Source organism: Coturnix japonica, chromosome 1, assembly GCF_054131305.1.
Source record: "Coturnix japonica strain WE chromosome 1, WE-NBRP24, whole genome shotgun sequence".
Lineage (NCBI taxonomy): Eukaryota > Metazoa > Chordata > Aves > Galliformes > Phasianidae > Coturnix > Coturnix japonica.
This window is the reverse complement of record NC_140663.1, coordinates 61387036-61414325: the sequence shown is the minus strand read 5'-3', so window position 1 is coordinate 61414325 and position 27290 is coordinate 61387036. Positions and strand designations below refer to the sequence as shown.

At 35.5% G+C, this 27290-nt stretch overlaps 1 protein-coding gene across 34 annotated transcripts in view; it reads left to right on the top strand.

Moving 5' to 3' along the window:
• Positions 1-27290, top strand: part of C2CD5 (C2 calcium dependent domain containing 5) — a 63891-nt gene that overhangs the window by 18160 nt on the left and 18441 nt on the right. For 11 of the 34 annotated variants that reach the window (XR_014944308.1, XM_085542286.1, XM_015869602.3 and 8 more), the window contains 6 exons: positions 1220-1305; positions 6841-6949; positions 21311-21425; positions 22954-23049; positions 24760-24951; positions 26903-27089. Coding sequence is in view for 32 of the 34 variants with exons in the window: in XM_085542286.1 (XP_085398412.1) it covers positions 1220-1305; positions 6841-6949; positions 21311-21425; positions 22954-23049; positions 24760-24951; positions 26903-27089 (785 nt within the window). In the remaining 2 variants the exon portion in view is untranslated. Of the gene's footprint in view, positions 1-1219; positions 1306-6840; positions 6950-8683; positions 8750-21310; positions 21426-22953; positions 23143-24759; positions 24952-26902; positions 27090-27290 lie in introns of all 34 variants that reach the window. The other 23 variants (XR_014944305.1, XM_015869551.3, XM_085542187.1 and 20 more) reach the window with 5 other exon arrangements.

Below are 27290 nucleotides of genomic sequence, written 5' to 3'. Positions count from 1 at the left end.
TGATACAGTTATGCATATAACCTGCATCTCACAGCGCTCTGCTAAGAATACTGTGCCTTAATAACAGATCCTTGTTGGCAAAGAGAAGTTTATGTATCTGATAAATTTTACAGCTTTTCAGAGAAGTTCCCTAATTAGGGGCTGGAGGTGGAAGTAAAATATGCAAAAGAAAAAGAAACTGAACAATTACCTGTGACATGCAAGATTATAATTTATTTGTTGTTTTTTATTTACAGATGATCTGCAGGTTATGTGTATGAAAATGTAGCGATCAGATAAGTGTGGCAGTTTGAAATGCTGAGCAGTATTGCTAAATTTATCTCACTGAATCAAGTGTGTGAACATCTCATGGTGTTCATATTAAATAAATGCCACTACTATATGTTTCACTTCAAAGGATTTGTGTTATTTTTGCAATTCTCATTTCAGTTTCATGCATGCAATGTACAACTGCTGCTGAAATAGTTTGCAGTCACCTCCTGTCGGTTAGGAAAGGTGATTTGGTTACTCTGAAATTCTGGGAGGCAGGGTTTGGGTTTTTTTTCCCCTTCTTTTTCTTCTTTTTTTAAACCAGTAATGCAAGTAGAGAAGTATAGCTTACAACAGAGGGATGCAGCAGTGTTGTTCAACAATGTAGTGTTAATGGTAAATTTGCAGCCCTCTTTAGACAAGGACTCTGGAATTCTAATGATGAAGCTTTCTATGGAAAGCACAGGAGGGAGATCTACATATCTGTTCTACTATTAAATGTAGAGGTTGCTGGCCCTGCCTGTGGCAGGGGGTTGGAGCTTGATGATCCTTGAGGTCCCTTCCAACCTAAGCCATTCTGATTCTAGACTGAAATTAAAGCTTTATGTTGTAGAAAAGAATTGCAAACCCCGATCTTCAAAGACATTGTATTTTGAAGCCTTTTTCACTCAGGCAGATATCAGGAAAAGGTCTTAGATCAGGAAATTTTTAACCAAATCTATAGTGATTAAAAACACTGCTAGGCATTTTAAAAATAAGCTAAAAAACCTATCACCTTCCTACTCTGCCCCATTCACAAAACCCAGATGCTTAAACTGTGATGCTCAGCATCTTTTTCCTGGAAATTTAAGGGAATAGCTTGTATGTTTTCAATCACAGCTTTATATATTTTTAAATCGAAGTTTGATGGCAAATGATAATATGTTTTCATTTATTTTTTTTAAATGTCATTTGTACTGGTACTCTTTAGGAATGGGCAGTGGGAGTGCTGGAAAAGAAGGGGGGCCGTTTAAAACTCTTTTAAGACAGCAGACTCAGTCAGCTCTGGAACAAAGGGTAAGGCATTTTATGCTTACATTTCTGATGTACTAAAGACAAAATGAAACTTGCAGTAGGTTTTCTGTTTTCTGTTCTGTCTATTTTAAAAGATGCACATCTTTTTTTTTGTCTGAAAGTTTACTATAGATGTTGAATATTTAATAGACGTTTAATAATTAAAAAAACTTACCTGAATTCTAATATATGATTAAAGCCGTAGGAGTAGTGGAAATAAGTTTAATGTGTGCACATTAGTGCTTATACTCAAGTGATTACAGTGGGTATTACAAAAAAGTTACAGCATAACTTCCTGCTGTTCGTTGTCTAAGTTATAGATGCGTGTGTCCATTTAACATTTTATTGTCACATCCAAAAATTAGTTGAATTTTTGTAGAAGTCAAAGTCACAAACATGAAATAACTTCAGATTAGGTGAAAGTCCTGTAATTAACTGAGAAAACTGGCATTTGGAAGAAAGTGAAGTTGTTTTATAATAGTTCAGCCTTGTTTGTTCTGCATGAAATGATGTGCATGTAGCCTTTGTAAGATGATAACTTAAATAATTCGGTTCCCAAACAGTGAAAGGGGTTTACAAGTTTTGGAAGAACATCTGTAAGACCAAAAATTCCATTTTTTATATGCCATTAATCTATACTGAATACAGAGCAAAATAAAAACAGTGTTTTAAACTCCTTTCAGTTGTTTAAAAATGTTTACGAGGTCTTTGCAAGGTTTTTACAACGTATTTTGCTGTGGTTAAAATGCTGTGTTATTAACGAGGTGTCTTGAAGGAAAAAAGTGTGGAATATTCTGTTATCTGGGGAAAAAGAATAAATGATTTTAATTACAAATCCTGAATACCTGAGCTACTTATATAGAGCCTGTGTATGTTGTTGAGAACAAAATCAGCTGCATCTGTGAAATAGAAGTGAATAGCTGCTATTCTGAGTCAAGTGGATGATTCTCTTCTCGTTTCTTGTGTTGTCCATTGCTAAGAGAGGATCGCCTCATAGGTTCTGTAGAAGGCGGGTATGTTCTACAACATTGTGTGACTCTTTGTAGCTTTTTTTTTTGATATTAAAGATTTCTAAGCAATTATTTCTAATCTTTTGAATTTCTTTGTGAGGTTTCTTTAGTTTTTTTTAGAATCTTGCTTATGCAGGAATTTTGTATATTACGTTTTCTTTCGTTTTAAAGCATTTATCAGATTTACTTGGCTTAGTTTATATTTTGCATGTTCATACATTTCAGTTATAATTTCTCTTTTAAATTCAAATCCATAGCTTTGCTTTTAATGCTGTAGCTTGGAGGAAAAAAAAAAAGACCTTCAAAAACTTCCATTTCTCTCTCTTACCTTTTTTCTCCTAACATTTCAGATGTTTCATGGCTTATCTATTAGTTCTTCAGGAAGCTTCTTAAAAACAATAAAAAATGTAAAATCAGTACAGCTAACGTATATCTGGAAATTTGTTTGCAAATTATTTTGGTAAAATATGTATTGTATACTGCCAAGTTGAAGAAATACCATAAAATGAGGTGGAAACATGTTGAATTTGTTACTAATTCTGAGATGAAAAATATGTAGCAAAGCAGGAAAACTGTTAATTGACACACAAAAAATGGCTCCTGTTGTCCTTCTGATAATTGTATGTTGGATTTGTTTTCTGTTGCTCTTTTCTTCTTTCAGATAGTTAGAATGAATCAGAAAGGCGGGGGAGAGGCACTGAGCTCAAAATGTCTTTGACACTCAGAAGAATTTTTTTGTCTGTTTCACTGTTCCACACGTTGTAGCTACCTGTGTGGATTATTTAGGGTAGCACTTAGGCAGAGAGTAAAATTGATATATTACATTGCCACATGTGATGAATGCATAGTAAGCGCTTTCGAATCTTAACTAAGATTATTTGAGCATATGGATAGTTCTGAGGTGTTTTATAAGCAGTTCATTTAACTGGATGTCTTGTCAGCTTTTTTATTCAAATATTAATTAATCTGTGTTAATCTGTTACTTAACAACCTGAATTGGAAATCAGAAGAGATTTTGTTAGAATTATTATCTTAATGGTTACTTTTTTCCTGGGAAAGTACACCAGCCATGGAAAATGTGTACATGTGTTGTTTAATATAAATATGTTTTTAGCACTTCACAGGATCCCTGTTGACTGCAGGTGTTAACTGTATGACACAGCTACCTCTCTGTGTACTTTTGCCTAGAAATGTGTATTGCCTCTGCCAGTAGGCAAAAAATTAGCTTGTGTCTGTTTTTGCAGATGCAGTCAAGCACTGCTCCTGATTGTAAATCATGTTTCTTTCAAACTCAACTTGGACAAATGTTGTTAATCCTCCGTATTTGCATTCTGCAAGTGCTTGAGATACCTTTATTGCTGCCTTTACAAAGCAGAGATCCACTGATATTCATCTGTGAAGAGCACTGCTGGATCACTGTTGTGTTACAACGCAGTTCTCTCTCTGATTCTTTTGGCTGCTCTGCTGACCTAAGCAACTTCTCTTTCCAGTGACTTCTTACTCCTATCCAGCCCACCCCTCAGTTCATTTGAAATAAAAAATTATGAGATATTTTGGCCATCTGGTGTGAAGGCATAGCAAACATGTCTAGAATAAGGTAACTCAAATTGGAAATCAACAGTAATTTGGTATGGATGAGATTGCTTCTCTGGCTCGGTGTATGTATCAGCATATCAGGCTATACCTGAGGGAGTGGTACCATGGTAGGAATAAGGGAATGGCTGGATAGAAAGCTGAGAACTGCTTCCCTGGCACTAGCACCACAGTGTGTGTGTGTTTTTGTGTGTAGCCTTGTTCCATGTGCTTTTTCATTATTTTTTGTGTAATGTATGTAAAATGCAGTTTGAATACTAGCAATACATGTATGTATACACACAAGTGTTTTAAGGCACTGTATTAAACATAGCAATGACTTTCTTGTAACCTCATCAAACTTTCTCCAAATGTGTGTAGTTCCAAGGGTTAAATCAGTGATTTACTTGTTAGAGAGTCCATGCAGTCAATAACTGATAAATGGTGTAGTGAATTGGACTCAAGGAATATGCTGAGTTGGAAGAGACCCATAAGGATCACCGAGTACAGCACCCAATTTACCATTTAATATTGGTAAAAATAGTTGGCTGTCTTCAGTTGTAGCTTGAAAAATTAAGGTCATCATGTCTTCATACATGGGAAGATTCTGTGTTCGTGCCACCTTATCCCCTGCAAAGTACAGTAATGGTGAAAATTTATAATACACAACTATGGCATCTGATTCAAAGGAAATCTGTTTTCTATGCAACAAGAATGGCTTCAAACTTGATGAAGTATTACAGATCACCACGTGTAGTTGAGTCTGGGTCTTGCGGTATATTGAGTAATACGATAAGAAATAAACCTTTCTGAATGAGCTTAGGGAAAATAGAAATAAAAGGCTGTTGTAATAAATGACAGCCATACGTGCATCAGAAGGAATGGGACACTTTGTCAGTGGAGTAAGAGCATGTTTGAGTACTTCAGTGAGTTCTTTAGAGTTGTTTCTGGGTGAAATTAATTGAGAGGGCACAGGCCTAATTTTAGCTTATTAGATATGCAATAATGAATGCATCTTAGTGTACTGATTGAGACAAAATGATGCTATTATTTATTCCTAGTTTGTAAACTAAGCAGGCTGCTTAGTGTCTGAACATGTTACAGGTACTTGCTGTGTGAAGCCTTATGAAAACATGTAAAGTAGCTTCTGAATACAGATTAATAAGCATTTGATCTCCTTGTCCTTTAGAGCACAGAGTGAAAGCATTTACTTTGTTCACTACATACACTAAGCATAGCTTAAGAGTCAATATATGTATATTTCATAGATAGCATGCATTGAACTTTCTATAATCAGTTTCTACAGTTCTAAAAGAACTACTTATTAGTTTTTTAACACTGCTAATGCAGGGTAACTATTCAGGAGACACAGCAAATGTATGTTTGCTGTATACATATGTATTTTGTATATTTTTAAGTTACACATAATGGCTGTCTTGGAATTACACAGAAAAAATATCATCACTGTATTGTGAGTCACTGAGCAGTTGGCGAAGCTGTACTGGGATTTGTACAGATGATCCATTTGTGAAGATCATCCAGTCCAGCTGTTCACTTATTACCAACAGCTCCCACTAAACCATGTCCCTCAACACAACATCCAATTGTTCTTTGAACACCTCCAGGGTCGGTGACTCCACCACCTCCCTGGGCAGTCCATTCCAGTGCCTCACCACACTTTCCGGGAAGTAATACTTCCTAATGTCCAGCCTGAATCTCCCCTGCTGCAGTTTGGGAATGGTTTCAGTGGAGTCATCCTGGTTTGACAACATTGTTATTGATGACAAAATTTGCCACAGTTTTGAAATCCTGTAAGAGAAGTGAAAATGCAGAAAAAATGCCTTGGATTTTTGCTCAAAAGGCCTTTCATGCCATGTATTGCTGGAAGAACCATGCTCCTCATTTAATTTGCAGCATGTATACTGTTAGGTGGAAGCTCAGTTGCACTGTGCTGGAAGTGCTTTAATTATGTGAGAAAGGAATCTGTGCTGTACTTTCTCTCATATACAGTAACGCTGTTTATTTTATCCATTCACCACTACACAAACGATGATTGCATGATTTGTCTTTGTATTTTTGCCTCTCTGTTGAGAACTGCTGAACACTAACCTGTCACCTTTCCCCCCATAAATATGCTATAGAGTGTGTAATGCTGTAGAAAATAAAATCTTCCCATTTTGGGGTTCACCACATTTGAATATGAAGGATTTTGACATGTATTTACATGACAAATCGCTATTTATTTCTCAATGGCCCTCTGGATGAACATTTTCAGACTGTTGTGAAAACTTATTAACAACTGATTTCAATTATGAATTTGTAAAACTTATTTAAACAAATGAAATTGGAAGTGAATTTCCTTGGCTTAAGAACTTTGTTGCATTTCATAGAAGGCTTACACTTTATTCCAAAAAGTGAATGTTTACTTCTTATCTTTAGAGCTTTTGATACTTGTGGAGCAATCAGCTAATACATTTGTAGATGTGTCCTCCTGTTCCTCCACTTTTCTTACAAAACTGCAGTTAGCTTTACCCTGTGTTTCAGGATTGAACTGCATTCAGATATAACAGTAAGCCCTAGTAAATGGAGGAAAATAATCCTTTATTTTTTTATCAGCTAACAAACTTTGGTTGTTTAGCTGCCTTCTTAAAGGCAGACTGATAAAAGCTTTGTTAACTCAAACATGTAAGGCTTTGATTACTAATTAATGCTGTGGTAGGATGCAACTCTATGGGGGAAAAGTATTATTACGTTTTTAGAATAACTCTGCTTTTCTTACACTGTTGGTATGTGATGATGTATGGTTACATAGTGCCTAGTAAGCCTGAAGGATACATTTGGCCCTCTGTAACTGCTTTATTTGTATTTCAGGGCAATGACCAGTTCACTGCATGTTTAGTGGCAATTAGTGGTAGTTGATGAACAGTCATTTGATGTTTGTTTTTAATTGTGACAGGAATTTCCATTTTTTACCCTGACGGCCTTTCCACCAGGCTTCCTTATCCACGTTGGTGGTGTTGTTAGTGCCCGTTCTGTGAAGCTCTTGGATCGCATTCACAATCCTGGTACGTTGACACAATACATCTTGCCTAAGTTCTATCATGATGACCATGTATTTCTAATTGTTAAAGTGTTGTGAGGTAGTAGTATTTTTATTAACAGAAATGTGTTCTAACAGTGTGTATTAAGAGTAATAATTAAAACCTGAAAAATAATAGGCGTTCAGATGGTTTGTCTTCAGTGAGAAATCTTTCATCAAATTAGTGAAATTCTAAAGTATGTGAGATCCAGTAACTTCATATCAAGATCTGTCTTTGAATTATTGAGACTTCAATTATTTTTTGGCTACTTCTGAATATTAAAGCATGATGCAAGTTTTCCTTTCTAACAAAAATCAGATGAAATACTTATATATACTTAGAAATGTTTTCTAATGTTTAGCTCTTTGAAATCCTTAAGGACTAATCTCTGCATTCTAGCTCAATATGTGTTTTTAGTCTTAGTTGGTAAGACCTTTAGAGTGTTATATTTTTACTTAAAAAACATATACAGAACAGTTTTTAATGTTTTCATTTAATATTTGCCTGGGAGCTCCAGTAATGGAACATGCTTTTTGCATGTCGCTGAAATCAACATTGTGTGACTCTGAATACTTTTGATGTTATATTAACTGAGACAGGTAGAAGTGCTCTGTAAGAAGCTGGAGATAAGCAGCGCACTTAAAATGTAAACAGATAAAAGAATACAGTAGTACTTGTAGTAGTTTTGCATGCACTGGCCAGGAGTAATAAAACATAAAAAAAAAAAAATGAAGCGACCAGAAATCTTTCCACTTTCCCTCAAGGCAGGTGATTCTTGAAGCAGGAAGATTGTTCCTGGATTAAACTGATAATATGAAATTAAATCTCAGACTTGATTTGAATTCAGTTGAACTACTTTAGGAAATTTCTAAAGCATCTGAGTGCAGAATGTTGTGCTTTCTTTCCCTATTTGTAAGCTTTTATTCATGAATTAGAGAATTTTAAGAATACTAAGAGTAATGTCGATGTGTAATTTGTGTGTTCTTTTCTGATACAAATTTGTCTCAAACTGTCTGTATTTTGACATGTATGATACAGATATGACGTATTGTGTACAGATTACATTTATGATACAGAGCCCTTTCATGTGAAATTTACTGTATGACAAGACAAAATGAAAAAACCTGAAAGCAGGAAAAAAATATAAAATAGAAATGCACATTTGCAAAGTTAACTGACTTCTTGCAACTTAAAGGGTGTTTTTTTGTGTGTGATTATTTTGATTGCTCCTGACAAGTGTATGTAACATAAATGATACTTCAACCTTGCTATGCAGCAAAAAAATGAAAACTGAAAAAGGAGAGTAAAAGGATGGGCCAGTGGGAGGGAAAGTGAAAAGTAGGAAAAAAACCATCTGATGTGGTGATGGTCATACAAAGCATTTAAGTGAAGTTTATAAATTAATTAAATTACATAAGTTGGCAAGTGAATATGCAGGAAATTATGGAAGAGGAAAAAAAAAAAGACTAAAAGAGGTTGTTTGAGAACTTAACGAATTACACATTAATTGCTATTTGTTCTACACTTTGATCACGCCTAGAGCTAGATTGCTATAGCATGCTCCTTTTTTCCCTTTCTATTTCAGCCTCTTATTAACTCTGCTGTCTGTGTCTTTCCAGTTCCTGTGGAGTGATGTTGTCAATTGTGTTCTTGTTGGTAGTTTTTTTTTCACTATTCTGCTCCTATAACTGATCTACTAATTTGCTGTTTTGAACTCAGCCTTTGTCGGAATTATGGGTAACACAAGATCATACAAACTGCTAGACTGGAATAGTTTCAATTCAGGTATTTTACTAGTCATTCAGTACTACATACGCTGACAGAAATTATGGCAGCTCAGTGAAGTTCTTAGATATACTGTAGGGTATTAATTAGGTTAATGCTTCAAATTTAAATCTGCTTAATGGTTACATGCCTCAGTGTCTTGTTCTAATGTTGTTAAAGGCTTCCAATTAAAATTGCAAAACTTTATTCTAGTATAAAATAGTATTCCTAAGATTAATATTATACTAATTGATTATATATATATATAATCTGATATATATACATACTAATCTGAAAAGCCTTTGGTCAAGAAAACAAGTAAGCTAGGTAGAGAGAATGGATTCTGGTTTTACACAACTGGGATCGTGTCAAATGTCATTTTTATTTTTATTATTATTTTTGCTGTTCTTTTATTTTGCATGATCTTGCACTTTCTTTAATAATGGCTGTACTTCTCTTAATTTCAGGAAGTCAATGAATATGTTTATTCTGAATATTAGACATAAAGTATGCTGAAAGCAAAAAAAACCGTCTTAAGAAGATGGTCTCTTCAGAGAGGGTTGTGTGTAGTCTAGAATGTGCTGGTTCATAAATCTTGTGTTTTAAGATAGAGTTATCTTGCAAGTTTTATAGCAGAATTCTTTAAGCTTTTAAATCTATTTAAAACTTAATGTGAAAAAGCCTCAGTATTCTACTTTTTATGCTGTTTTAGGGATTAAAGTATGTACCATCTTTATATATATATATATATGTAAATGGAAGAGTTATGGTGCAGTCTGAAGTACTGGCCTCTTATAGGGTGAAATAAAAGCTACCTTTTTCAAACATTCCCTTTTTTCCCTCTGGAAATATAAAATGGTATAGAAGAAGAAGTGTAACTTCCATGCTCATAATATCCAAGTCAGTGAAGCCTGCCAAGCATTGATGTTTTTAAAACTGACACATTAAAAGGCAAAAAGGTGACTTTGAGGGATTTGTTTTCTCTTGGAATCAAACTTGCCTTCCTGTTACTGAACTGCTGCATTGCACATCTGTATTTGTCTTTGGAAACTGCGCACAGTCATGATCCAAACTTTAGTTTAATTATCTATATACATTTTTCATTTTACAGATAGTTCAATTACAGGTACCATGTGAAACAATTGGCTAATTTTTGTGTGTTTCTTCCCACATTAAATGTTCTGGAACATCAGATTTAGGAGGTTTTCTGGCTTTTTTGTCTGTTTTATTTTTGTTTATTTTCTTGTTATAAAATAGAATCTCTGAATTTGAATTTTCATAGGAAAATAATGTTATGACATTTCCAGATTTATTATTGGTGTAGCATAGCCTGGTTCGAGGTGTTTCGTGTTATTATGGAAATGTTACTAGAATAATGGAGTAAATTAATTGTGCATTGACTCTAAACTGGATTAAACTAGGCTAGAAAGTGATCCAGTGATGTAAGCCTACAAAACTAAAGTCCAGCTAGTCATGAATTCATTTCAAAACAGTAACCTGAATTGTTTAGAGGTGACAGAAAAATGAAGATGTATTTCTGTTATATGCATTTATGCCCAGGAGTGTTGGTTATGCAGAAATCCTGGAGTAGAGAAGCAAATTGAGCACTAATTTTAGAGTTAATACTTCCCTGAGAGCCAGAGCTGTCTGTATTTCTGTTGCCTTGATAAGTGCCAGCAGCTCTCTACTGAACAGTCCTGATTTATCTTAATGGTCAGGGACTGAGCGAGTCATGTTCACATTTGTTGGTTTTTCATTGCCAGGGTTGTTGCTGAACAAGAAGAGTGAAGGAATACAGTAGATCAGGTGTTATGTGTGATGTGCGGTGGGCAGTAAATTTAGTAGTAGAGTTCAGCTGACATAACTCTGTCTTAGACTGAAATAATGACGGTGTTGTGTAAATCTGCTACCGCAGAGAAATCTAAGATTTCCGTTTGTCTCCCTCTCCTAGACATTTCTTGCCAAGTCTTCTGTTGCTTGGCCTGAAGAAGAGGCTTTTAAGGGTTAAGGAAATCAGTACTATGCTTTTACTTTATGTTCCTGTTAGCAAGGATGTAATCACCGCTATAAGTAGGCTGAAATTGTTTTCCTTTTAGAAATTGTTCAGGCTTCATTTAAGCTTATCAGTGAACTTGTGTACAGACACTAAAGTGTATGGAAGGAAACTCATTTTCTTTCTTTGGTAGTGGTCAGGAGGTTGTTTGTATAATTGTGTAAGATACAGCAGCAATTGATGAAAAGCAGCAAAGATTTGAGCATGCTTGAAAATCAAATGTGGAAGTAAGGACTGGCTTGAATTTGATGAAGGGAAAATAAACTTCTTAAACTACAAATTGTGTATAGTTAAATGACATGATTGTTACATGTTTGTAAAGTTAAGAATAAGCAATGGGCAAGATGAGTCTGCAGTATAAATGTAGAGAGGCAAGAGCTCAGATTTATGGAAACAAGGGCACTACTGGTTTACATTTCTGTGGTATCCTGGAAAAGGATGTTAAAGAAGTGTTGTAAATATAAAAGTGTGAAAAGAGTCCTAGGTCCAGAAGGCTGGATCTTTGGTAGTTTTTACTTGAGGTTAAGTAGAGAGAAGAAAGGTTCCTAAGCAAGTAAAAGAAACTTGTTCAATAGATACCACTTTCACATACAGTCATTTCATAGACTAACATATCCAGTGTACTCAAGTAATTACATTTTTAAGCTCCTGCTTCAGGGAGCTGCTCTAACAGTGCTTCTTTGGCTCCAGCAGTCAGAAACCTGAAAGGAAAAAAGATTGTTAATATAATTCCCAATGCTCTTCTGAGCTCCTTGTGTGATATTCCTGGAGTGTGGTATTCCTGGAGAGTGAAATTCACCAGAATACTTGTTTCTTACGTGGGAAAAGGCAAGAGGGAAGCTTGAAAATGTTTTGATTCTGAAACTTGAATAGCTTTTCTGTTGTGGAAATACAAACATACAGTGCATCCTACTGCTATTTGGCGTGGTGATGTGGTGTAGTTGAAAAAAATGCAATAGGAGATGTTGGAATGTTTTCATTATAGTCTAAAGCAGCTGTTGTTTAGATCTATTAAAAAAAAAAGAAAAAGAAAAAGAAAGAAAAGAAAAAAAAAAAGCAGAATTTCAAGTCTGACCTCTAGCTTTTTCTTGAAGAATTTCCAGATTGACTTGTAACACATCAGTGTGATTAATGGTACAGTGGTTGTCCAGGGGAGGTTTCTGAATGTCTGAGTGAATCTTCAGCTTTTCTTTCTTTATTAACACATATATTAACTTCGGATGTTTTTCAGTAATATTTCACTCTGATTTTTATTTTTATTTTTGCTCTGAAATGTTTATTTCAGAGGAGTGTGTATTTCCAAATGTTTTTTGTGATGAATGTGAATGATATCTTCTTTTGAAGTAGATGCACCCTTAAATTAAGGAAATAATTCCCTTTGAACTGCGTGTGTGATTTTTCATTTGAGAGTTTTGAGCAGATGTCTGTGTAATTGAACAAAGGTTCACCACTGTCAGTGACTGTAACATACTATTCTGCTGTTCTCTTAAAGATTCACATATTAACAAATTTTACACTTAAAGTCCTTGTTTTATAAATCTTCGCCCTAATGCCAAGTATTGCTATTTACTTTGTTTTAGTTGATCTAAAAGTCTCTCTGTAATTTGGTTAATGATGTGAGAGTCAGCATAGCCTTTTCTTGCACAGATGCTTCAATGCAGCTATTGCTTATTACACCACTGTGGTTTGAACTGGTAGTAGATGAGAACCGTGGTCTTGAAGAAAATTGTGGTTGCAGATCACTTGTTCTAATTACAAAACATGAGCTTTGACTAAAACCATTATCTTGATATCGTGGTTTTCCTTCATGGGTTGTGATGAGTTTTGGTCAGCCTTATGCTGTGTCACTTTATGATTGGAAAGACACAGTTGTACAGTTACTTTTTCCAAGGTATATTAGAAGAAAACTAGAACAATGCTAGTTGAAGTGACACCTTCCTAAATGCTACAAACAACAGACAAACATTTGTATTTGTAAAACGCTGACAGAGTTTTAGGAAACTGGACTGTAAGTTGCAGATTATACAAGTTCTAACTGACCTTTGTAGGGTAGTAACGACAGCAGTATGTAAATGTTAATGGATAAGATCAATTTTCTGAGCTGAATTAGGCACAACAGCTCTTCTCTTCCTTCTTAGTTTGGATACTTAAGTTCTTCAGTACACCATGCTTCTCATCCAAAAAAAAAACCAAGTTTTTTTTTCCTCATTCACTTTGTAGTTTAAATCCTGCCAGACAGTGAAATCTGTCTTTGATCTTCTGCAGATCTATTTTCAGTGTTTTCTGTAATTTTTGAGTTGTTTTGTCTCCATATTGTCTTGTTGAAGTTCTGTAGGAGAGACTTACTGGATTCAAAAGTTTAGAGAGGGTTCTTCTGCCGGTTTGTCTAGCAAAAACAGAAACACGTGGTTGTGAAGGTATAGGAGTACGGGATGTCTAAGATCTGTGTATGTAAAGGACAAAGCTTGAGGAGTGTAAATAGTGAATAGGAAATGCAGAGGCAATACGAATTTCTGCCAAATAACGTCATCTTATTTCTGCACTTCAGTGAGGTAATTTGTCTGCATGGCAGCCAGCCAAAAAGCAGTAGTCTTGTCTGTGAACATCTGTGTTTGTTGAGAGTTTAACCTCTTGTTTTCTTTTGAAGTTCTTTGTATGTTTCTTCCAGTTGACAGTATTAGATAAAATAACATTCTTGCATACTTTAAGTTTCCAGGTAGTTGGACTTGCTTAAGACTTTAAAACACACCCATACTTCATTTTTTTTTCATACTAGTTATTAAATAGACATTGAGTGGTTTTTAAAAATGTGCCTTGTTTACAGCAGAGTATCTCCAGTTTTGACTGACAATCCCATCATTTCCAGATGTCCTTTGAAGAATGCTTGTTTTAAAATCAGTTGTATTTACTGTGCCTAAATGACAGAGCAACAGGTAGAAGTTAAAACAAGGAGCATCTTTGTTATCTAGCAGCTTGTCAGAGTGCTTGTCAAAAGGATCAATTAAAACATTTCTGTATGGTATTTAGCGTCCCACTTGATTTGTTACTAGAGGAACCTTGTGCACAGCTGTAAGGACTTCGGTGTTAGAGAATGAATGACTGATTGAGATGATAACTAAAAGTGACACGATTAGGCCTTACATACTAATATTCCAGAGACAATTTAGTTATGGTGTTTATCATTTTGTTATGCGTGAACAGCATTTTTGAACCTTATAGTGCTAGGGAAGTATGGTGAGGATTAAACCTTTATTTGTAAGAGTTTAATTTTATGGTTTAATTTTTAATTAAATGGTTTAATGGTTTAATTTTAGGTTTAATTTTTAATATGTACTTAAAAAAACAATATTGTTTTTAGTCTTCAAATGTGTTATCATTTGATTTGAGTTTTTTTAGTTGTATTACATGATAATTTCCTTTTCCTATAAACCCAATTACTACTGCCAGTTTGGTGTGACAACTTTAAAAAAGAAAATATTTTACGAAATGATACTCTTTTGCAGCATGTATTGAGCACGTAAGACCTTCACCTATCATTAAAAGGAAAAGTTACAGGATTTTTTTTTACAGCCCTGCAGTTAATCTTGGTAGTGTTATTCAGCAGATTTGTTTGAACCCGTATGGAAAATTCTTCCCTCAGTAATGATGTGTAAAGTCTAGAAAAGGTTAAATTATGCTGTGATCTGTCCTAGTAATTCTTGCTTCTTTGTTCTGAAGATCAGTCACATAGCTTGCCATGTGTGACTAATAAACAAAGTGCAGAACAATGAAGGCTTGGCTTTTTTTCCAATTACTGATTTTTTATTTTTTTTTTTCATCTGAAATGTTCAGTTTAGATATACAGAATTAAATTCATGTAGGTCACACAGTGAACAGTACACAATGCTAATTTTTAGTGATGTCTAAGATTTTGGAGATGCTAATCTTCAGGTATCTGAATGTTTAAAATGTTCCACGGATTATTTGTTTGAGATTAGGAATAAAGTAGGAATGCTTCAAACCTGGGAATGTCAAGAATGTGAGTTTGTTTACTGATGTAAGAGAGTTGGCTAATGAGAAAGTAAGGCTGGATTCCAAGAGCTAGACTTCTGAATTAGGATTCTTATGGTTGTCTTTTAGGGATGAGGCAGTTAAAATGCATCAGTCCATTTTAGAACTTCTGTATGGAAGTGTAATTCCATAGATTCCTTCCTAAATTACAAGCACATTCACCTGTATCAAAGGAGCAGAAGTTACAGAATCACTTGGGTTGAAAGGGACCTCTGTAGATCAGAGTCCAACTCCTCTGCTACGACAAGTTCCTTGCAGAAGATTGCACAAGAAAGCATCCAGGTGGGTCTTGAGTATCTCCAGAGAAGGAGATTCCATCGCCGCTCTAGGCAGCCTGTTCCAGTGCTCTGTCACTCTACACAAAGTTTTCCTTGTTCATTCCTTGTGTGGAATTTCCTATTTTTCAGTTTTTGCCCATTCCCCCCGTCCTGTCACAGCACCACTGAAAAGAGCCTGGTCCCATTTATTTCCCTCCTGCACTGCAGATATTTATAAACAGTAATGAGATTCCTCTCTCAGTCTTCTCTAGGCTGAACAGGCCCAGATCTCTCAGCCTTTCATCTTAGAGGAGATGCTCCTAGCTCCAAGTTACTGAGACATTTAATTCTGTTTTATACTTAAAGCTACTCTTTCCCCCTTTTCCCCCTCCCCTTTTGTAGTAAAAATCAGTGTTCTCCAGTCTTCTGGCAGTGATTTCAACAGAATTTGGAACAAAGAATATTCAGGAGTTGTAGTGGAAATGCTGCTAAGAAAACTTTGCTTCATCTCCATCTGGAAGTGTATCTTTATTAAATCTAACACATCTCAGCAGTGAGCCGCCACTGAAAGGAGCAGTCCCGCTTTTCTCTACTGTTTCTTCCATGTGGTCCCACAGTCTTGTGGTGGCCATACTTGCAGAGTGAGTCTCTTGGCCTGACTACCCTGTTGGAAGACTAGCCCTGCAAAGGAGTATTTTTGAGTTCAGTCAGGTAGCTGAAATGCCTTATCCTACAGGTGTGTGAAAGCTGGATGCAGTTTTAATTGTAGATGCTGCATTTTTGATAATTGGAAAATTCCTTCGAGGTCAGCACTTAAACCTGTGATTGTTTTCATTCAGTATTTGGGCTTGAGAAATGAGGTACATGCTGTCTGACCTCATTTCCTGTGCCAGGACAGCATTGACACAGTACTGTTCTCTAGCCTGGACATTTTATCTGTAGTTTGAAATTTTGTGGAAGTCTGCCATTTCTCTTTGGTGATATGAATTCATTGCCTTTTGCATTATAGTTTTCATGTGTTTAATCACAATAATTACTTCCTTTGGTTTCTGAATTATTAAAAAAAAAAAAAAAAGTTTCATTTTCCCATCTTTGTGTCAAAGATAAACATAGGGACCAGTTTAAAGAGGAGGGGAAAAAATGCATGAAGTGGCTTTGAGAATCTTTGGAAAGTTTTGCATTAGTCTTAGTCTGTTATAGAGTTAGTTATTTGTTACTCCAGTTTCATGTTTTAAGATATATGGGCAAGAAGCTTTTTGTACACTTACTATTAAATAGTTTAGAAAGGTTATGGGAAATAAATTAATTTATAGGGTAGCCAGAGAACATGAAATTAGACTTGCAGGGAGGTGAGACTCCAGGGAAGGGGCTTGTAAACCTGACAAAGATATTTCTTAAAAGAAAAGGACAACCCCCCAAAAAACCCCTATCTCACACCCAGAAAACAAAGCACACAACTTCCTCTCTCTTTCCATCCCCCCCTTCCTCCCCCCAATATAAGCTGATTAATAGGTTGTAATAGAGAAGATTTGAGAATAAGAGGATAAGGAAGCTCTGTTTGCAGTATAAAAGCACAGCAGCTGTGCCCGTTCCTGCTACTTTGACGTTATTGAGATGGAGGCCTCCTCAGAAAAGCATGGATTATGACTCTACCTAGTGAAGGATTCAGAGTTTAAATTTGCTATCATTGTTGCTATTTTTTGAGGCGCCAGGACGATAAATCATTTGTAGGTTGATAGAACTCACCAGTGTGATTGTACTTTTCATTTTGTGCTGTGTTGTAAGTGGAAATATTCACTAAATTTCAGTGTATATGATGCATTGAAATGAACCATACAGTTCCTACTTTAAGAGCTTTTCTCAGGATCTGTTTTTTGTGGATTCAGTTTTAATGCAGTAACTCTTGTGTAAATAACTCTTGTTGTAAAGATCTGTATGGACCTACCCTAGTGCCAATTCTGGTTAATTCTTGAAAGGCCTTGAAGACAGCCTCTTAACAAATAACCTTGGAAAGATGTTGCTTCTTGTGAATCAAAAAATGTCTACGCATTTAAACGTTATCCAAGTGAAACAAATCAACCCTATATTTTGTAGGAAAGAAATAGGTAGTTTCTGGACCAAAAGAACAATTGGGGCACCAAATAAAGGCAATGTTTGTAATTACTGAGGCTGTTAAACAAATACGGAAAAGTTTCAACTGGAGAGGGTTTGAGTAGGCACAATTTTTATGGAGAGCTATTCTGTTCATAGCATTGTTTCTCAAGACTTCAACTCTAGAAACAGTGTGCTTTGCTTCTACTTTGTTATTAAACATCATGCCAATTTTGAAACATTAATGAAAGCAGGTTAGTATTCAGTCTTTGATTTCCAATAAAGAGTACGTAATAGCAGTGTAATTTTTGCAGACTTCCTTGTTTGGAGTTTAGATAAACCTTGCTATAAACGACTTGATGGATTTGCTAGAAAAGCTTGTGATTGAGTGCTATGTATGCTTGCCTTTTTGCTTCCACCTAGAATCCAGGGCCATTACTTTCTGTAACCATTTCAGTGAGCTGCCATAGTTTTCAGTCTGTACTGTCACCTGATCCAAGCATGCGCCAAAATACCCACCGTTTCTGGCTACTGTCTGCTGAATCTGCTTTGCAAACCCTTAGTTCTTAAGCTTTTGCCTTAGTGAAAAACAACAACAGACACTCATACAGAGTGCGCTGGACACATGCCATCCTGCTTCCCTAACTCCTCTAATTGTTTATGTAAATCCTTAGCTTTACTAAACTTGTAAATGCTACAATGGCATCCCCATGTGAAATTGTGTGGCTCGTGTCAAACAAGGCTGCTTGTGAAAATATTTGTCAGAAGAATTTGAATGCTACACATTGCACTGCATTCAGTGTTCTGTATCAATTTATTACTGCAATGTCATAGTGTTTGATCTTAATTGTAGACAATCATTTTGTATTTTAATATGCAAAGGTAAGTTCGTGTAAATTGTGTGTGAATGTACAGTATTAATATACTGATTCATATTATTCCCTTTTTGGAAGGGAAAATACCATGACTCAGTTGAATGTCTTGAAGGAGGCTGGGTCTTCTTACAAGCACTTGTTTATGCATGACCTTTCTGAACTTTCACAATGAGAATTTGTTGGATTTTTTATTGTTTATTTTTGAAAGATACTGAGCCTGATCCTGTGAGCCATGAAGACAATGACTGGAAAATGGTTCTTTACTAAGAATTAAAGTCATCCATTGCATTACTGTAGTTTGTTTTATTAATTCTTATGGTAAACAGATGCTTAGAGTAAAGGGTTAAATGTTGCTTGAGCAACCTCACAGCAGTATGCACTTTCCATTACGATAAGGCATTCTTGTAGGTAGGCTAGGTGAGAAAATTGTGTTACCTCTCTTAAATACTTGTTTTGAACTTTGATTTGAGTGCTAAATTTCCTGTTGAAGAAAGTTATGTGTTTGTAATAGAGGTTGGGACCCGTCACTTCTCTCTCAGCCATTTCTGTTCACATTGAGCATACCTCTTCTGTTGCAACATTTCAGCTTGTTTCAGTTTTTCTTGTGTCCGCGTTCCTTTTTCTTGTAATCTTGTTCTTCACAATGCTTCATTTGTTTTCCCCACTGCTTCACCTGTTGCTCATTTTCAACTCCTTCATCACAACATCATTTCATTTGCACGTCTTTTAACAGGGAGGTCATTAGCATTATTTGCCAAACGCTACATGAGGATGTTAAGAAAACTAACAGTAATAATAAAATTAACTTTCCTTTGCCTAAGTCTTTATGTCTGGGAAAAGACTACAGTGGCCCACTTAGATCTCCATTGCAGGTTTTTCTGTGAATCACAGAAATGTCAGCGGCTATTTCATCAGAGCTTACATCCAGTCTGTGATCAAGTCCAATTGAGCAAGAAGTGTCTTGTGTGATCAGTGCTCCCGGTTTTTCTTCTTAGTTAAACCTTTCTCTTATAGAGAGAAAAACATTAATAAGCAAACATCTTGACTGTGATTAGATGGAGATGGAGAAATGTCTCTTTAGATCCATTTCTGTTCTACCAGGAAGAATTAGTGATGACATTTAATTGACTAGCTTGTGGTCTCACATCTTCCTGTAGCTAGCTTACTGTATTTTGTCTGTCATTGTAGTCTTTGCCTTAAAATGTGTTTCCAAATTTCCTGTGGTTGCATAGTAAAGCTGCTGTCAACTGGTGGCAGCAAGGACAGCCTGTGCATTTCTGTACCTGAACACATGCAAAAGAAGATGCTTTGTTGGTTGTGACTGGTGAACTTGTGAAGTCCAGTGCTGTGATGTGATGGGCTACTTCTGCACAACTCAGCTCTTTAAAGCTGAAAAGTGTGAGACCTTAATAGTAGGTACTGCAGCCATCTGAGTCTTGGGCACTTGATTTTTTCCAGTCAGCAAAACTGTTTCAATGCTGGTTTCATTCTGAGGAATGGCAAAATACAATGCCTAGAGATTTTACTAGGAATGTATTGAAACCCGCTAAAGGTAAGCTCAGATAGAGCGTAGTGTGATTAATACAGCTCATGAAAATCCTTAGTCTGTTTTATGTTTTTGCATGTATATTTTTGTCTCAATTCTTTGGAAGGTATTCCCTGATCACTGTACTTTTTTGTTGTCATTAGCATATATTTCTTAAAACAAACATTGGATTAACTTTATTCTGCATACCCAAGCCTGCTGTTAGTACTATACTATGAATGCACAAGCAGTAACATCTTAAGATAGATATGGTTGAATATCTAATCTCTTTAATACAAACATCTGTGCTTGCTTTTTAATCCTTAAAAAATGATCATTAGTTTTGGAAAGCTGAAAGCCAAGTTCTGAATTAAAAGCTAAGTTGAAATCATGGATGGATACATCTTGCTGTACGATGTTTTTGTTTCAATAGGTTTCAAATTATCTGTATATCTGCATCTTCCATTTTTGTTCATCATGTTGTCAGAGCACATAGTGTATGATACGGAATTATCATACACTATATTTACAAATATTCCTAATAGCACAAAAGTGCAAAAGTGGTTCCCAATGGTCCTCAGGTTTAGTATTTAAAATAATGACTCAGCAAGCAGATCCTGATGGCTGGGAGTTTCTATCCATGCCAAATGCAATTGATTCTAGAGAAATTGTGTAAGAATCTATCTGTTCAGATCCTTTTGTAGAATCTGAGTGCCTACAGTTTGATATTGTTTTCTCCCTTGTTTTGTGTATCAACAGTTAACATAGTTTTCCATTTTGAAAGATGAAGCACTTTATAAACCTTAGCTTTAAACTGCTTTTTTTTTTTTTTTTTACTTAATATGTAAAAAGTTTGCAGGAATAGAACTTCAGTTTTGGGAAACTTTTCTGAACTGTCTGAACTTATTCTAGTAATATTCTTTCTTTTGCATGTATTGTAATTTTCAGGGTAAGGAGATAGGGTATATTTAATATTTAGGATGTACCCCAGATAAAGATGATGAGATAAAGAATCCATTTGGGGGAGGAGGGGATGAAAGAAAAAAAGAAAAATGTGCAGTCACCAGGATACTGAAGCAAAAAAGATGTTGACAAATATATAGTCAACATACTTCTTGTTCTTCTTCTTGCTGTTAATTTAAAAGTAGCTTAAAATTTGTACTGTTTATTTTATAAGCTAGAAGTGATAAACTGAGAGCTGCAGAGCACTTCGTTTAACTGGTGATTCAGTCTTGAACAAATGGTTCTACAAATCTGGTTAGCAGTACTTCTGCTTGCAGTAGAAGAAATGGTTGAAGGTTATTTCAAAGGTGTCAGATGTATTACTCTAAATACTGTTTCATTAGTAGTAGTAGTAGTTGTTTTTCCATATTAGAGAAGGTCTTTGATGCTTTATTGCATGTTAGATGCTCTTGTTAAATTATTGGAAACTGATAGTATGATCTTAGAGATGGTAGAGATTGAAACAGTATCTCCAATACTTGGGTATCTTGTGGACCACAACAAGAGTGCAGTAATTTGTCAGAACAGTTCCATGAGGGATGAACGAGAACATTAATGAAACATCCCTGCTGATGTTTGCTCAATACTTATAGTGTGACAGCTAGGAGTTAGAAAGTTGTCAGATAAAACACTTGAATATGAAAATTTCAATTTCTGTGAGATTAATTGCATGAAATTTTATGTTGACGTAGTGCGGAATAGTGAACTGATTTGTACTTTGTCTTTCAGATGAACCAGAGACACGAGATGCATGGTGGGCAGAAATCAGACAAGAAATAAAATCCCATGCCAAGGCATTGGGTTGTCATGCTGTAGTGGGCTACAGTGAATCAACTAGCATTTGGTAAATCATGATTTTTCAAAATGCCACAGAGAACTTATTTCTTTTTAAGATTACAGATAGAGAACTGTTCCAACACAGTTGTTGTCACTGTCTGCTAGGCCTACTTTGGAGAGAACGTGTTGAAGTAATTTCCTTAAGTTTCAGAATTGAACTTAAAAAGTTAAACAGCCTGTCAGATTTTCTTTTTGCTAATGGGTTTTAGTTTGGCTTTCACTGGGTTTTCATTTATTTTCTAGTTTACATTATTGTTCTTATCACTGCTTTAACAAAAATGAAAATTCAGTTCTGCATGTTTCATTTTGTAGTAATAGAACTAATTTCGTTGAAGTTTTCTAAGCCTGATCTACTTGAAGTGGCAGGCTGGTACTTCAGTGGTAAACATCAAACTTGAGACACATGTTCTTTATACTAGGAATATATTAAATGTACATTAAGGGAAAACATGCTGCCTAATGTCCTACTAAGGCCAAACTTTCAGTGCTTTGTTGAACTCCTCTTGACTAAAAAATGTGTATTTTATAGCTTGATAATAATCTTTGAGGAGTTCAGAGATGTGGAGAAATGTCGTAGAATTCATCTTGTTACAGCATTAATATATAATTTTATTTTTCTTCAAGTACTGGGTAAAACTACAGAGTTAGGCAGTTGATTATTTGATTATTTCATACATTCATTTCCTTTGGAAACTTAATGTTTTTCAGTGTTTATTAGAGTTTCTGTACTTACTTCTCAATTAAGATTTATTCCATAGTTAAAGAGCAAAGCTCTGTCTGCTAGATACGGTGTACAAATATGATTCTGGTAAAAGAAATGACAAATAAAGAAGGCAAATATATCATTCTAGAAAATGTAGGAAATCTGTTTTCTGTACTTTTTCCATCATAGTATTTTAAGTACTGAATGTTACAGGTTTGTTTCATATCTAATTGATTAAAAAATGCTTTGCATTTCTGAGAGATTTAACTCTTCCAAACTAGGAATGTGGTCAGTTATTGACGTGCTCTATGTGCTATGATATTAGTTGCTAGTAGTTCTGCCACTTATATCTTCCAAGAAGCATCGTTGTCCGTGTTGTATTGTGAGTTCATTTTGAGAGTACATGTCTTTAAGATCATGACGCTCTCAGCTCCCAGTTCACTTTGGTAAACAATTATGCTTTTTCATAATAATAAGTGCTTTTAAACACTTCTTTGCTTTTGTTGGATGACTGAATTTCTTTTCATTAACTGTAGTGTCAAAAGCCATTCTTAAACCTGGGCAACCTTTGTGGTACTATACTACATTTTTTTATAACTTTAGGCAAAGCTCTTTAGTCGTTCTGTTTATTCCTGCTTCGCTTACTGATAATTTAAATACTGAAGGAGGATTGTGTGTGAGGTTTCTTGGTTAAAATTGAATGAAAGCATAAAATTAGTAGCTATGTTGAATTTACTGAGACTTAAGTACAAGACTTTTAATCGAATAGTTTTAAATAAAAGTAGTACTGAGTAGTAGGAATTCACTTTGTTGTAATTCTTTTCTCTTATAGTGAAGAGGTCTGTATTTTGTCCGCGTCTGGCACAGCAGCTGTACTGAACCCTAGGTTTCTTCAGGATGGCACCGTGGAAGGCTGTTTGGATCAAAGGTTGTCATGGCAGCCTGGCTTCTTTTCCATAGGGTCAGAGAAGGGAGAGGTTGATTTTTTTCCTCACAGCCAAGATAGTTCTTCTCTATTAGGGTAGGTTACAGTGTTACAGTGCAGGATGCGGGACCAACCACTTTACTCCTTTTCACTAACAACAACAACAACAGAAGTAATGGAACTCTGCAACAAATTAGATATTCTATTTTTATTTCTAACAGTCTGAATAAGGTAACACATTTGATACTAACCACAGATGATAACTCAGTTTTTCTCTTTGCCACTCCTCAGGTATCTTTCTTAACTTTATATCACACTGAAAAAAATGACAGATGTATGATAACTTATGTAAGCCAAATTCTACTGTGGCTATCATATCTGTGTATATGCTCTGCATGCTATTTAAGAGCTGCGTAGGAGATAAAAGTAGCTTAGTTGTAAAGTGATGATGGTCACAGATTTTTTCACAAGGTGTATGTTTTAGGTGAAGTTCATGAAACAAAAATCAAGAAACGGAAGGAAAGCCATGAAGTTTCCTGCTACATCCCTTTGTTTCTGCTTTTGCAAATAAAATTTAAAGAATGATTATTGACAGTTACTTTTGGGAAAACAAACAAACAAACCTCTAATTAGATTAATACATAATGGTTGCTTATTTGTCAGAAAAGTCATCAAGACCTTTCTTGATGACAAGTCATTCAAGAGATTACTTAAAGTCACAAGTAAGGCTGTTTGTTATATATTAACACTTGTATTACTTTTTCCATATAATTGTGTGGTTTATTATTACTATTATTGTTTTTTACTTTAGCAAGAGGCTGTTATCTTCTTGTGTAGATAAGGTTTTGAAAAATGTAGCCAGAACACAAACATTTGTTTCTATATTCAGTATATCACTCTACGTTCTGTCAGCAAATTAAGAGGTGGAAAGAAAGAAATGTTGTGTTTGCATTGTGATGGAAATCACATTTTTATCTAGATATGTATTTCACTGCTACTAAGAGTCTTGGCAAAGAAAACAAAGTAAGATAAAGCAACTAGGCAGACAGACGTGTCTTAAACCACATTTGAGGCAAAATATGCTGGCCAAAGTGATGCTTCCGAGTCTCTCCAATTTGTTTTAATCATCTCCTCAAAAGTAACTGAGAAGCACTGGTTTATGTGAGACAAAGGAAGTTCACAGGGATGATGTTAGCATGCATGTTCCGTGTTCATATTTTTTACAGTGGTCGCTCCTGGATTTTTCCTGCTGGGAAGGGGGACTTGTCTGTTCTAAATGAACAGGAAGTTTAACTTAATACTTAACTGTAGAAAATATTTTTGCAATGTTAACATTAATGTTAATGTTATGCTTCTTCTCAGTAGTATGGTTGTACTGTCTTTTATGTTCTGCTTGTTAGGCTTGAGTAGGCTTTTTGATACAGTCAGATCGTATTTGGTGCAGCAAATACTCTGTAAATGTGTAGTACCATGAACTACATTTAAGAAGTTGTATAGCTCAGTAATGATTTAGGAGTACATTAATCATTGGCCGCTGTATGTATTCAGTCCCTGTATGATAAGTTTGAGCACAAGCCTAATTGATGCATTAGCTAGTAATGTGCAACTGAATTTTAACCTTTTATTGATGAAATGGCAGTACACATGTGCACATGTTGATGCTTGTTAATAAGATGTGGATGTTTTAAGTACGTTCTCCATAATGTATTTTAGGCTTGAAGAAGCTTCACCGCCAGGTTGTGGATTTTGCCATATACCATATGATGAGCTGAACATGCCATTCCCTGCTCACCTCACTTACTGTTACAACTGCAGGAAGCAAAAAGTTCCTGATGTCCTTTTCACCACAATTGATCTTCCTGTAGAGGCCGCTGTTATTGGAAAGGGATGTCTTATTCAAGCCAGGTATTGATCAAAATGTTTTCTTCATAAAGTTTTAAAGATGTTTGAAAGAATTCCTGTTGCTAAAGTTGAATGTGCTATTTAAGCTTAAATTTTCATTTAACAACGATGTGTTAAAGTACCACAGGGGAATGCCACCTTTCTCCTCCCGTTGTGTTACTTTTATGTCTGTTGATGTTACTTTTGTTGGTTGGTGGACACAGCTGTGTTTTGTCTGCATGGATTATAAGGCAGAGTTGCCATGCTTTAACTTGCTGACTGGGACTGCTAACATGATCTGTTACAGCTATTCCTTTTTGAACTCAGCAGACTCTTTAAGACAGTTGTATTAATACTTTGCTGATGTCTGTAACTTCAACTCTGTAGAACTGTCAGCTGTGTCACGTTTTTGCTGTGGCCTTTGAATTTCAAAAGGGGAATAGGAGATTTACAGTGGGAAAGAGGGAAGGGTTAGCTGTGTATGGTTTGTCACTTGTGTGGGTAAATAACTAGTTGGATGGCTGGGCTCAAATAATTGTGGTTTACAGTTCATAACCTACCCGGATGACTGTAACAAGTATAACAGGTTCTGCAGTGGGACCTGTACTATTAGAGACATGGGGGGCGGGAGTGAGTAATGGTCTGCACTCCCTTCAGGTTTGTTAGTTATGCCTCATTGAAGGTGATAAATTAATAAAGTATTTGTTGAGCTGAGTTTTCCTCTGAGGCTAAGAAACACATCAGTAAATTAGAGAGAGTTTAGTGGAGGACCACCAAAAGAGTAAGGAGCACCTGGCTTTACATGAGAAGCTGGAGGCATCTGGACTCATTCATTGTGTAGAGAGGAAGGTTTCAGGGGTATCTAATTGCAGCCTGCTTATACCTATGTCGAGCTAGTGGAGAAGACATAGGATGGTGTACAGTGGAAGGGCAAGAGGCACTTGCCTTAAGTTGAAACAATAACGATGTAAAATATAGTCAGATTTTGAGGTGAACTTGTTAGGATCAGGTGAATTACTACATTTTTCTGGTCATGTAGTAATGTAGTTCTTAGAGGGAAGCGTCTGGTCATATCACTAGAAGGTGTAATAATCATTTGCACTTTTTAGAATGACGTTTGGTAACTGAAAGTAAGCAGTCATTTCACTAGTATGGTGTTTGAATTTCAGTCTTTGAGACTAAAGCCAAAGAATGTACAGTATAGTCAGAGATGGTATTTCCATGGCCTTTTATTAATGAAAATCTGGTATTTCTAACGTGGTTATTGCTTGAGCTGTGAGGGTGCTGATTTTTCTTCTACTTCTTTTTCTCCTTACTCCCAAATAGTATTTGAAATATTTCTATTAATATAATTATTCAAGTTCTACCAGTAGCTGTAATTTTCTGAAATTGTACCTTAAACACCTAAGAGGGTTGCAGCAACAGAGACAGACAAAATAGATGTTCAGTAGTTATCTGGATCTGTCAGACTGTTATGGGGAAAAAAACCACCTGTGTGATGCATGTTGATTCTATCTGATAACACCCCTTAAGCATACTTCGCAACCACCACAGAATGTCAGGGATTGGAAGGGACCTTCAACAAAGGAGACTTTATTCAGTGGTTTGGAGAAATATAATACTTCTAAGTTTCGTGTTCTGCTTTGATAGGGAATATTATTTTAGTATTGCTGAAGGTTATGTATTGTTCTGTTTTACGTTTCTCTTGTTGCTGCAAATTTTTGTTTCATATTAAAATAGTTTCCTATTAAAAATGAAGATTAAGTCAGTTACTGAAACTCAGTGCCTTGGTCTCCTCAGCAAGAATCTACTTTTATTTTTTTTGAAATCCTGTTAAAAGTAAGTAAATATGGTAACAAGAAACTGGTTGTATTGGTTGATACAGCGATATGAGAAAGTATCCTTTGATCATTTTCAGTTTTCAGTGTTCTGTTAAAATTGTCTGCTAATGTTGTACACTGTTTCTCATTATCAGGTTATGCCGTCTTAAAAAGAAAGCTCAAGCAGAAGCAAACGCAACTTCTATCAGTAATCTCTTGCCATTTATGGAATATGAAGTGCACACACAACTGATGAACAAACTTAAGCTTAGAGGAATGAATGCTCTGTTTGGGCTGAGAATTCAAATCACTGTAGGTGAAAATATGCTGATGGGGTTGGCGGTAAGTACAGTTTTAATCTTGGGACTCTTTTTGCTTTCTTACATTATTTTTCAAGACAGAGATGTGTTGTGGAATTCAGGATAGCTAAGGATGTTAAAATATCATTTTAAGAATAAATAGGGAAGAAATAAGGTGTCTAATTGCTGACAAATCAGGTCAGATTGTCTTTCAGCACAAGAAAAGAAGATTGGAAACTCTTGG